Source organism: Anolis sagrei, chromosome 2 (genome assembly GCF_037176765.1).
Source record: "Anolis sagrei isolate rAnoSag1 chromosome 2, rAnoSag1.mat, whole genome shotgun sequence".
Lineage (NCBI taxonomy): Eukaryota > Metazoa > Chordata > Lepidosauria > Squamata > Dactyloidae > Anolis > Anolis sagrei.
In genome coordinates, this window is record NC_090022.1 from 151,092,522 (window position 1) to 151,106,141 (window position 13,620).

The 13,620-nt window shown below is 38.7% G+C and overlaps 1 protein-coding gene across 4 annotated transcripts in view; it reads right to left on the minus strand.

The window, feature by feature from the left end:
• Window positions 1-13,620, minus strand: part of TDRD7 (tudor domain containing 7) — a 65,908-nt gene that overhangs the window by 32,463 nt on the left and 19,825 nt on the right. For 3 of the 4 annotated variants that reach the window (XM_060763766.2, XM_060763768.2, XM_060763767.2), the window contains exons 2-3: window positions 3,988-4,200; window positions 85-226 (exon numbers count right to left, since the gene is read on the minus strand). In XM_060763766.2, coding sequence (XP_060619749.2) covers window positions 85-226; window positions 3,988-4,194 — 349 coding nt within the window. In that variant the 5' untranslated portion in view covers window positions 4,195-4,200. Of the gene's footprint in view, window positions 1-84; window positions 227-3,987; window positions 4,201-6,909; window positions 6,959-13,620 lie in introns of those variants that run through there. The other variant, XM_060763769.2, reaches the window with a different exon arrangement.

The following is a 13,620-nucleotide window of genomic DNA, read 5'->3' on the forward strand; positions in this document are numbered from 1 at the left end:
TAGAGAAGCTCTGCTAATGCTTAGTACAAAGTTGATTAATGCAGCATGTACCAGTTCAGTATTTTGTAGCTGAGACAGGCTTACCTATTGAGGCAAGTGAAGCAGTATTTTTCAGCCTCATTCTACAATTCACTTGTCGGACTGTTTTCTTTTTGGATGTTCTCTGGCAGGCAACTAGCTGAGCAATCCCTGCAGTCTCTCGACACACAACAGCATGGCAAATCACCTGCTCAAAGGAGAAAGAAAGAAATCGAAAGTGGTGAATTTGCAATTTACCAGTTGTTTTCTATGTTCACAGTCATGGGAAACACTTGCTCACTGGAAGCAGCCTCTTTGCATTAGGATGGAAATGTGATGGAATGTATGCAAGTTAATGCATTCATGCATTAAATCAGGAATTGAACAACCACATAGCTGATCCAGCACAAGCATTGGAGGCACAGATATATTGGCCCACTAAATAATACAAGGTACACCTTTCAGCATGACATTTGAAAACACTGGTCTTAAACACATAACTCAGTGCTAAAGTCATCTTAAAATTATTAGAATATAACCTTCCCTGTTTTCTAGGATCTCAGTGTAAAATGTATTCTAGATCCTTGCCTTTCCTGGCTGATCAAACAGGCTAGAGGGGGGCTGGCAGAGTGGCTGAAGATGGTGGTCAATGCGTCTTTGGAACAAGGCAGAATTCCAGCCTGCCTAAAGGATGCAGTTGTGACACCCATATTTTAAAAATCATCCCTGAACCCCCTCCATAATGGACAACTATCGGCCTGTGTCTGATCACTCTTTCTGAGCAAGGTTTTGGAGCATGTGGTGGCCTCCCAACTCCAGGGATGTCTGGATGAAACAGATTATCTAGATTCAATCTGGTTTCAGGCCTGGCTATGGAATAGATACAGCTTTAGTTGCCTTGGTGGATGACCTATGCAGAGAGCTAGACAGGGGGAGTGTGTCCCTTTTGGTTCTCCTAGACCTATCGGCAGCTAGGTCCATTGCCCATGTTATCCTTCTGGGTCATCTCGTTGAGATGGGACTGGGAGGCACTGTTTTACAGTGACTCCCTTTCTGGAGGGCTGTATTCAGAAGGTGGTGCTGGAGAACTCATGTTCGAGCCCCTGGCCATTGTCCTGGGGGGTTGTTCAGGGGTCTGTGTTGTACCCCATGTCATGTTGTATCCAATGTCAACAGGCCAGGCCCAAGAAGGCCTCATCATTGGCTTCCACCAGGCTGGGTCCAGGAGGGCCTCGTCATGGCTCTTCAGCAGGCCGGGCTAAAGAAGGCCTCATCATTTGCCTTCAGCAGGTTGCGGCAGCTCCAGGTGATTTGTTGTGTGTTCACTTTGGCATTGAATGTTTGTCACTGTTACTTTTGTTGTAAATCGCCCTAAGTCCCTCTGGGGAGATAGGGTGGTATATAAATAAATTATTATTATTATTATTATTATTATTATTATTATTACACTACTACTACTACTACTACTACTACTACTACTATTTAACATATACATGAAACCACTGGGAGAGGTCACCCAGAGTTTTGGAATGCGGTGCCACCTATATGCAGATGACACCTAACTCTAATACACCTTCCCACCTAAAGTCAATGAAGCTGTCCTGACCTTAAACCAGTAAACAATTTCAAACAACTGAGAACAATTTAAAATAATAAAACAATTTACAGAATTGCAAAGCCATTTAGATCATAATCTATTAAGAGCTCCGTAAAAGATTTGACCATCAGATTTGCAAGACATTCAAAGAAAATACATATCGACCAATGATCAAGAAGGACTGTGGATGAGCAAATCTACTAAAACAATTATATGTAATGGATGAAACTAGAATAAGTAGAGCTGTATTGTACATAACACTATGTGAATGATGGGGTAGGGTGGGGGAGTATAGATCTGGAAATAAGATGATGTAACAAGACATTATCTGAAATGTTTTGAAATAAACATTTTTATTTACAAATAAATCATTAGAATATTTATATCCTTCCCCATATCCTAGGATCTCAGTGTAAAATCAATTAAAGATTGATTTTAAATACACCAAGATAATTTAAATACACCAATCACATATTTAAAAAAACAAGTTGAGAAAGTTAGAACAGTTTAAAATCATGTGAAAGTTGGTTTTGGAATAGATCAATTTGGTCCCAATGGCATTAATAAAATACACATTGAAAATGTCTTATCTAAAATGCTTAGGACCAGAAGTGTAGGCAGTCTCCGAGTTACAGACATCTGACTTACATATGCTTCATAGTTAAGAACAGAGGTTTTTTGTGTCTGAAGCGACTTGAGAAACTGCAAGTTGCTTCTGGTGTGAGAGAATTGGCCATCTGCAAGGATGTTGCCCAGGGATGCCCAGAAGTTTTACCATCCTGTGAGAGGCTTCTCTCATGTCACCGCATGGGAAGCTGGAGCTGACAGACGGGAGCTCACCCTGTCTCATGGATTTGAACCGCCAACCTTCAGGTCAGCAGTCCTGCCAGCACAAGGGTTTAACCCACTGCGCCACCATGGTTCCTAAGAACAGGGGTGAGACAACAGGAAGTGAGATGAAATCTACCCCTCGGGAGGGAAATTCACTCCTGAAAGTGTTATGATCATGGGGAAAAGGTGTCTCCACTGAAGCTTTATCACTATTTCTTGTTTCCACAACAAGCCAAATTTTTCAAAATCCAATGATCACAGGGAAAGAAAGTGAGCTGAAATATCCTAAACATGGGCACAGACAGCAAACAAACACCACAGGAGTGGTTAACGTTTCCCTATAGATTTTTGACTGGGGTTGCACTTAAAAATGTGCCTGTTCTGACTTACAAACAAATTCAACTTAAGTACAAAGCTACAGAATGTATCCTATTTGTAATTTGGAGACTGCCTTTATTCCTTTTTTTTAAATATATTTTGGTGGATTTTGGACTATTTGTATTTTCACAAATATACATCTTGGAGATGGAACTCATGTCTAAACACAAAATTCATTTGTGTTTCATATATGTTATACACAGGCTGCAGATAATTTGATACATTTTAAATAATTTTCTGCAGGAAAGAAAATTTGTACAGTTGCGAGCACCAGGGAGCAAAGGAGTCACCATCTTAGCCACCAATATGGATAATTTTGGATCTTGGAGTATGTCAGCTTTTGGAATTCCTTATAAGGGATGCTAACTTGAATAACCCTTTTTCACTTGGCACTAAAGTAAAGCTAATGTTGGTGCCAGCTGAACCTCCAAAGTGAAGGTATTTTACTACCAAGGTTCATTACTAAGTAGGCCCTATCACATAGTATAGAGCCCTCAGTGCTGGGATACAGAGGAGGGCAAGATTCCTAGCTGCTGAGGATGCTAATGCCAACACATTCACCTTGAATTCTTACTGGAGCCATTTACATTAAACACAAAGCTATATTTTAAAAAACCCATCAGAAACAGGAGTGGAGTCTAGAACACTGCTTTTTAAAGCTGTGGATCTCGGCCCCAAATGGGATCCCCTTGACTTAATGTTAGGGTCCTGAAAAATTTGACAGGAAAAGTTTTCTGAATGCCACCTAGTGGCTGTTTGTAGATATTATTTTGCACAAATTTGTTATGCAGAGTTCACAATGGACTCTGCAAAAGATGCTTCAGCTGTACTTCGTAGAAATTAGCCTATTTAGCAAGCGAGAATCAGAGAGGATTTTTCAAAAGCGTTATGTTCCCATCTTGATCGCTCCCTCTCTCTTTTAAAATAATAATAATTATATATAAATTGTAATAATTCCCATCTTACTCTCAATATCCAAAAAGGATAAAAAATGAACATTTCAAGACCACTACAAACAAAACCACTTCAAATAACTCAGTACTAAGCACAAGAGCTTTGACACTGGGATTGTCTCATGCTAAAAGTGTCAAATCCTTGCATCAAAGTGAATTTCAAAGTCGATCCACTCACACAGACCTGGTTAAAAAGAATTAATTTCTTACCTCACTACTTTTACTGCCTTCCAACTTAACAAATCCAGGGATGCTTTTCAGATACCCTTCCAGAGAAGGATGTCCCAGCTGCCTGAAAGGAATCAGCTCTCCAGTGAAAGATTTATATTCTCCTTGCAAACGAGAAAAGGGAATTCCATTTTTATGTGACTGGAGAACAGAGCGGAGTATTTTTGCAACTCGGTCAGCTTCCTGCATTTTCACCTGTAAATGAAAATATGTGAGTTTTCAGACAGAAGTCAGAATTATTTCTCTTTTTCAGATCTGCACTGTTAACACAAAAAGAACTCTAATTTATTGAGACTAACCCAGGACAAAGTAGAAGGACAAGTCAGCAATGTCCCACTGCCAAAGAATCTAACCCAAGACAAAACATTGTTTTGGTAGCTAACTGAATAAGCATTCTGAATTATGTAAGCAAAGGATCTTGCCAGCCGCTACAAAAAGAAAGAGTCCCGGGATGGTGTGATTAGTAGCACTGAACTAAACACAGAAGTCTGGGTTCAAAACCTCATTTAGCCATGTCAATAACTAGGTGACTCACAATACCTTAATCTACCCCACCTTGAATTCTTCAAATCAAAGTTAGGAAAATATATTTTAAAAACCTAGATAAGAGTCTTTAGTAGGCCTGTTTGATCAAGAAAAAATTTGTTTCTAAAATCGATTTGTAATTGGGGTGTTTTTTTGTTTCGATATTTAAAATATTTACAAAACTTTCCAAAAAAAGTTTTGTTATTTACGAAATTTCGTAAATATTTACAAAACATTTTGTAAGTGTGAATGTTGCAGTAATGGTCACCTTGATTAGCATTGAATGGCTTTCATTTCTCCCACCCTGGACATTCCATAGATAAACTGAAACTCCATTTGCCTAGTTTCCAACAGACCTCTGAGGATGCCTGCCATAGATGTGGGCAAAATGTCAGGAGAGAATGCTTCTGGAACATGGTCATACATACAGCCCTGAAAACTCACAGCAAAAGAGCCTGAAAACTCACAGCAAGAGCGCCATCCAATCGGCTCCGGCTCCTGCGCCCTCCTCCTCCTCCTCCTCCTCCCAGCTGTGTTGCAGGAAGTGCTAGGAGGAGGAGGAGGAGGAGGAGGGCGCAGGAGCCGGAGCCGATTGGATGGCGCGCGCGCGCCATCCAATCGGCTCCGGCTCCTGCGCCCTCCTCCTCCTCCTCCTCCTCCCAGCTGTGTTGCAGGAAGTGCCAGGAGGAGGAGGAGGAGGAGGGCGCAGGAGCCGCGCCATCCAATCGGCTCCGGCTCCTGCGCCCTCCTCCTCCTCCTCCTCCTCCTCCCAGCTGTGTTGCTCGCGCCGCCCCTTCGCCCCGCCCGCCCCATTTACTGCTGGGGTGCTTGGGAGCGCCGGATTGGCTCCCAGGCACCAGCAGCACTCAGCAGCCTCCATCCCATTAACGACACGAGCTGAAGCTCGTAAAATATATGGGGCTGCTGTTTCGATATTTTTAAACCCTTCCGGGTTTAAAAATGTGTTTTGAAATCGCGTCGGATGTGGTAAAAATAACGAATTAATAACGAAATAACGAATTAACGAACGAAACCGCACAGGCCTAGTCTTTAGATCTCCTTGAAAGTAACTGGTTACCTTTATAGTGGTAATTTTAAAGTAAACCAACCTAGTATTTTTCCTCTTATTCATAAATGGCTTTAATGGTTGTTTCTTAGTTATCTTTCAAAAACATCAAGATGTTGACAAATAGAACAAAATGCACAAAAAAGTGAGGCCATGCACCGCTGTATGACAAAAAGTAATCAAGAACAATTATACTACAAAACGAATCAAATCATTATCAGCAGAATGTGTGATGTCTTAGTGAGAAGGAGAAATAATTACCCGTATATAATTGAATATAAGCCGACCCAAATATAAGCCAAGGCACCTAATTGTATCATAAAAAATGGGGAAAAGTATTGATTCGAGTATTAGCCGAGAGTGGGAAATACAGCAGCTACTGATAAATTTCAAAATAAAAATAGATGACAATACAATTCCATTAATTGAGGCATCAGTAGGTTAAATGTTTTTGAATATTTGCAGAAAACTGTAATTTAAGATAAGACTGTCTAACTCTGATTAGACCATTAGTCTAACCTTCAATGTAAATGTGCTTACGTATCCTTCCCATAATAATAGAGTAAAATGATACATGTAATAATAAAAAATAATAGAGTAAAATAATAAACATAATAATAATAGAGTAAAAGAATAAATGTAATAATAATAATAATAATAATAATAAGTAAAACAATAAAAATAAAGTAAAGGTAAAGGTTTCCCCTGACATTAAGTTTAATCGTGTCCTACTCTGGGGGGTGGTGCTTATCCCCATTTCTAAGCTGAAGAGCCGGTGTTGTCTATAGACACCTCGAAGGTCATGTAGCCGGCATGACTGCACGGAGCACCGCCTTTGCTTTCCTGCCAAAGCAGTACCTATTGATCTACTCACATTTGCATGTTTTCGAACTGCTAGATTAGCAGAAGCTGGGCCTAACAGCAGGAGCTCACCTTGCTCCCTGGATTCGAACCACCAACCTTTCGGTCAGCAAGTTCAGCAGCTCATCCGTTTAACTCACTGTCACTAAGGGGCCCGTGTGAGTAAAACAATAAATGTAATAATAATAGAGTAAAATAATAAATATAATAATAACAATAATAGAGAAAAGTAACAAATAATAATAAAGAAAATAATAAATGAAATAGTAATAGTAGAGTAAAATAATAAATGTAATAAAAATCATAATAATAGAGTAAAATAATAAATAACTTTGACTCTAGTATAAGCTGAGGGGGTTCAGTCTAAAAAAGGGCTTTTAAAACTCTGCTTATATTTGAGTATATACAGTAATTATAAGTTTGGTGTAAGTACCCTTTTTCTCAGACCATACCTTTACTGGATAACCAATACAAACGGCATTTACCTTATGGAAGAAATCAGTAAACCAGACCTTATTCCCAGAATTCAAACTACCGGTAGTTGACTGGAAGAGGTTTCTACACAGTCATTATCACAGTCTCCCTAGGCCTCCAAGTCAGCCTTTTCCTATTAATTAGTAGAACTAGCAGAATGTAGTAGAATGGAAGGCATGCCTGGCTTGTTCCTTTTTAAATGAATGTCTTCAGTAATGAGCCAGAGACCCTCTCATCAACTGTTGCCACCTACTATTTTGAACGCACAAATTCTTGTCTCATCTCAGAGGCAAATTATGGTGTTGCTTAGTTAGTAAATGGAGGGGGTTTCACCAAGGACTGTTAGAGATCTCTAAAAATATTCTGCTTTAAACTCTGGAAAGCTGATGCCACTAAAAAGTTGGCAATCCTGTTTGATGTCCAGATGGATCAATGGTCTATCTGTGCAGTATACAGTTTTCTATACATGCAGTCCCCAAGTTAAGAACGGGCTCAAAGCCAACCTTAAAAACTCTGGCATAGATACTGAGAACTGGGAAGCCCTGGCCCTTGAGCGTTCCAGTTGGAGGTCAGCTGTGACCAGCAGTGCTGCAGAATTTGAAGAGGCATGAATGGATGGCAAGAGAAACGTGCCAAGAGGAAGGCGCGTCAAGCCAACCCCGACCGGGACCGCCTTCCACCTGTAAACCGATGTCCTAGCTGTGGGAGAAGATGCAGATCAAGAATAGGGTTCCACAGTAACCTACGGACCCACCGCCAGGATACTACACTTGGAGGACCATCATCCTCAGATTACGAGGGATCGCCTAAGAACCTAAGTTAAGATAGGTTCTGTAGGTTTGTTCTTAAGTTGAACTTATATGTAAGTCGGCACAAGTACATTTATTCAGTGCATCACCATCCATATATATGTGTGTCCACATATGCGTACACATGCTTTGGATAGCATAGGGAAGGGTTAACACGGTTCGGGCCCGCCTACTGGAGGGACCACATCTCCTCCTATCAGCCCACATGAGCCCTGAGATCATCAGGAGAGGCCCTTCTCTTGGTTCCATCGCCGTCACAAGTATGGTTGGTGGGAACGAGAGAAAGGGCCTTCTCGGTGGTGGCCCTGCAGCTCTGGAACTCCTTCCCGAAAGGTACGATCAGCACCCTCTCTACTGCCATTTTGTGCACAGGTCAAAATCTTTTCTGTGGAAGCTGGCCTTTCCTAAGGCATATCAATGGCCTTCTTTGATGTGACATGTTTATACGGCCTAAAGAATCAGTGCTTCTAGAATTTTTTGTCTAATTGTTTTAATAGATGACCTCATTGGCTTGAGGCCCAGAGATTTTCGTGGTATTTATTTATATGCTGCCCTTCTCACCCCGACGGGGAATCAGAGTGGCATATATATATATATATATATATATATATACACACACACACACATACATACATACATATACATACACACACACACACACACACCCTATATTATATTATTAGCATAGCACAATATCAGTATTATATATTACTATATTGTACTATACCATTATACTCTAATATTATTAGTAATATTACATGTAATATAAAATATATGGTTATAATATTGTATTATTATTATATATTACATTACAATATTATTTTTGTCGTATATGGGTTATGTAATGTGTTCTTTATCTGTTTCGTTTTTGGTTTGTATCAAGTAATTTCTGTTGATAGAACCATTATTCGCTGCTTTGAGTCCCATCCATGGGAGAAAAGCAGGATAAAAATAAATAAGTAAATAAATAATAACATTCTTGTGGCGTTTGTTTTGCTATCTGTGCCCCTGTTCAGAAGAGTTCACCTCACTTTTTGTCTCTGTGATAACCGGATTCCGAAAAAAATGGCTTGTAGAAACATGGATTGGTGATAAAGCTTCAGTGGAGACAACTTTTTCCCCATGAGAACTCTTCTGGGAATGTCCTTTTCGAGGGGTAGAGTTCTCTCACTTCCTGTTGTCTCAACCAAGTTCTTAACTAGGAGTTGTATGTAAGCCTGATATCTGTAACTCAGGTACTGCCCATACTACTAATATACCACCCTGGAGGCATGCTTATTAAGTAACTCTTTAGAAGTAGCCACAAAGCAAATGTTTGTAATAAAGAGAAATACAGTCAGCTTATGAAAGTGAAAAAACACAAATGATGTTATTTATTACTAGCCGTCCCCCTGCCATGCGTTGCCAGTCCGTGTATATGTGTTTTGTGTGTGTATATATTTGTGTATATGTGTATATATGTGCGTTTGCATATATGTGTATGTGTGTGTGTGTGGTTTTGTGCATGTGTTGTAATGTATTTTTTTATTTTTTGGCTTTTAAAGTATCTTCTGCTTTGTTTTTCAGTGTTTTTATGAGTGATGGTCACTCAATGGCCTGATAGGTGTATTGTGTCCAAATGTGGTGTCAATTCGTACAGCGACTTCTGATGTGAGAGAATTCACTCCTGACATGGGCAAAAAAAAAAAAAAATACCCATAAGAGACTCTGAGCAGCTTGCATATATAGGCAACAATTTAATGCCACAATAACATACATCCTGCAAAATAAACATGTACATTAAAATAACCACTAAAACAATCAAACATTAAAAACCATTTATTGAAAATCATGCAATCCAATATCATTAACCAAGATAACAGGTCTCTGAGAATCTCCAGATTTTCCAGCATGTCTCTAAAGTCAATTTCCACTAAAAGCTTGCTACAGATTTGCACTGAAGGGCCTAGGGATTTCAAGTGGGATTCTATTTAAAATATATATTTAGGTTCTCCCACATGACTCTATGATCAACTTCTGATTAAAGCTGACAATATAGACACACTGGAGGTCCAAGAGATTCCCAAAGAAAACATTTTAATCAAATTCATTAATAAACAACCCTACAAAAGTCAAATCTGAAAATGCAGAGAACCGACTGTAGTATAGTAAAATAAAATGATAAATAAACTAATATGTTCTGGTTGCCAAAGTTATCCACTGGCAAAGAGAGCTGCCAATTACATGTCGGAGTCCCAGCAAATACTGCATCAGTGAAATTATAAAATGGCTGAAGAAAATGTGCTGCAGGGTGTCCATCACATTCATTATGCTTGCTAGCTTTCTTCAGATAGGAGACACCATATGAGTGTCTCTTTTGCTACTAATGATTGTAATGGGTCAAAGTAACATTTATATCAAGCTGTTTTGTGGGAATGTCTGGAGACCTTGGAGGTGTTGATCCAGAGGATAGATTACAAATCCACTCAAGGCCACGGGTCAGCAGAAGAATAAACATCTTGGTGGACCTTCCTCCTTGAGACTCTAACTTTCATATTTATCTAATCTATATGAAACAAAAAAAGTCCAAAGTGGCAATCAAAAAACACAACATGCAGCATTATTATCTGCACAGCCTGCAAAAATTCCATGACCAATTGCTAGTCACAATTAGAAGAGACTGACAGACTCGGCTGTTGAATGGCAAGTGGACGCATGAGTAATATTTATTGTTCCAATGTATCTTCTTTGGGGCTTCACAACTGGATTTCAGCACAAAAATCATAGACCAAGTGTAATAAAAACGTATGTTCAGTATGTATAACCAACGTATTTTAGTGACTGATATTGAGAATACCAACATTTACCTATTAAGATTACTTTTCAAAAATTAAATGCTAGTATTTCCAGATATTATTTGGTAAAAGTTTAACATTTAACTTTTTGTTGTGACAACAGGCATTTACTATTGTGTCAACTGCACAATAAAATGATAAAGAGATTATTTGTTTGTTAACAACCCTGTACTTCATGCTTTACAGAATAAATTAGAGCACTGTGTCTGCTTCAAGTAGCTTACAGAATAGCTTTATTGTCATTGTGCTATTGCACATTAAATATAAATGCTTTCTTCAGCACACACACAAGACAACACACCCATCCCTCCACAACCCAACTACCACCACACAGAAATTTATATTCTAAAGATAGAAGGGGAGGAGGGTAAAAAGAATAGATTTTGCAAATATTACAGTTAAATGGATTTGGCAGTATAGCAATAAATTATTTAAAAAGCAATTCTATGCATAAAGTCCAACATACTTACTGTATATACTTAAGTATAAGGAATGTTTTTCAACCCCCTTTTTTAGGCTGAAAAAGCCCCCCTCGGCTTATACTCAAGTCAAGGTTATTTATTATTCTACTCTATTATTATTATTATTATTATTATTATTATTATTATTACATTTTCATTATTTTACTCTATTATTTTTATTACATTTACTAGTTTACTCTATTATTGTTATTATTACATTTATTATTTTAATCTACTATTACAGTTATTATTTTACTCTATTATTATTACATTTATTATTTTACTCTTATTGCAAAGATATGTAAGCACATTTACATTGGAGAAGGTTAGAATAATGGTTTAATCAGAGTTGGACAGTCTTATCTTAATCTACAGTTTTCTGTAAATAGTTCAAAAACATTTAACCGACTGATGCTGCAATTAATGTAATTTTATTGGTATCTATTTTTATTATGAAATTTACCAGTAGCTGCCGCATTTCCCACCCTTGGCTTATACTGGAGTCAATACGTTTTTCAAGGGGTTTTTTTTGGGGGGGGGGGGTTGGTAAAATTAGATGCCTCGGCTTATACTCAAATATATAGGGTAATTGCTCTGAAAAAAGGTAAATATTCTGTCCAAATATTCAAACGGTTCTTTTATTTGCTGGTCAGTGTAAGGAGACTATATTATAAAGAACAAATAAAAAACATGCTCTATAATATTTCTGAATCATGCCATTTAGCGTACTCTAAAAAATTCTACATCTCCAAGAGAATTCAGTATATAGAAAGGACATCAATTTTAATGTTTTCTGCATTCAGTTCTGTCTATCATTATGAATGTAAGCACTCGACCGTACAAAATATATAGAATATAATAAATCTATAAATTCTTCATGCATTATTTAACCACTATATCATCATTTCTGAAATATGCAGGACATTAAGGACAAAAGAATACAAATATCTGAAAACAAGATGGACAGCTTGAGACAGCCACACTGTGTGTGTATATATGCATTCGAGTCACCTGTTGACTTATGACAACCTCATTAATGTCATTGTTTTCTTAGGCAAGGAAAAGTCAGAATAGGTATTGCAGAAGAGTTCACCACTCCTAGAATTTAAGGGGAAAGAACCCATCTCCATACATCATGGTTTTAAATTGTCTTATTTCTCAGAAGCATTACTTCCTGGGCTATCTGATATAGGGGACTCACATACATACTCACACACCTCACCTTAATATGCAACCATTACCTGGAGGGCCTCTTCATTGGCCACTCCAAGACTGTGGAATGATCTGCAGGAAGAGCTCAGACAGCTAAAGCAGTTGTCAGAATTTAAGAGTTTTCCGGGCTATATGGCCATGCTCCAGAAGCATTCTCTCCTGACGTTTCACCCACATCTATGGCAGGCATCCTCACCTATGCTATCTGAAACTTGAAAAATGTATCTGTCCCAACTTACATACAAATTCAACTTAACAACAAACCTAAAAAACCTATCTTGTCTGAAACTCAGGGACTGGCTGTAGTTAAAACTAGCTTCCACCCTTGGAAGACAAATGTACTTGGCCGCAAGTGATCGCCTATGGAGTGTAGAGAAAAACCACACACACCTTCCCCAAAAAACCTGGGCCAACTAATCCTTGGGTCAATTTGAGTACTGTACCTTAATTGTTATTAAAAAAGGAACCATTCCTTCTCCGGTTAGTGGCAAATGGCAGGAGCTTAGTCAGTTCTGTGAGAACCTGAAAGTACTGACCTCTTTAATCTAGTGTCGCTTCTGGCCTTTTTAAATAGTGGCAACCAGGGCTGGGTGGCCCCCTGAAGCGGCACTGGTGCCTTCCCCTTTTCACAGAATGACTCTTGACTGATCCATGGGTCATATCAACATTCAACTTATACAGGAGATCAACTTATACATCCCGTCCACAAGTTAAACATCTGACTTACGTACAACTCATAGTTAAGAACTGGGGCGAGACAACAAGAAGGGTGAGCAAATCCACCTTTAGGATGGGAAATTCATTAGTGAAACAATTATCATGGGGAAAAGGTGTCTCCACTGAAGTTTTATCACCAATCCTTGTTTCCACAATAAGCCAATTTTTTTCAAAATTCTCACAGAGACAGAAAGGGGGGTGAAATCTTCGCAACAGGGGCACAGACAGCCAAATAAAAACAAAAAGGGTGTTAACCCATTCCTATGATAGATAGACAGACAGACAGATAGGTAGGTATTTGGCTGGAGTTACACTTAAAATATACCTGTTCAGACTTACAAATTCAACTTGAGAACAAACCTACAGAACCTATCTCGTCTATAGCCCGGGAACTGCACTGGATAATTGCAATTGGTTTGGGTTTGAGGAGAAGGCTGTTTTAAAACAAAAGCAAACATGTTTTTACCACTTCCATGCCAAAAACAAATGTTCATTCACACAACACTACACCCCAGTTCAGCGTTACTCATGAACAAGACCCTTCTGTGTCTTACAGAACAGTGAACATCCAGGATTTTAAAAACCCATTCACACTAATGAAAACGGATATGCAAGACTGACCAAAAACTCATAAACAGGCCACTGGATGTTGGAAA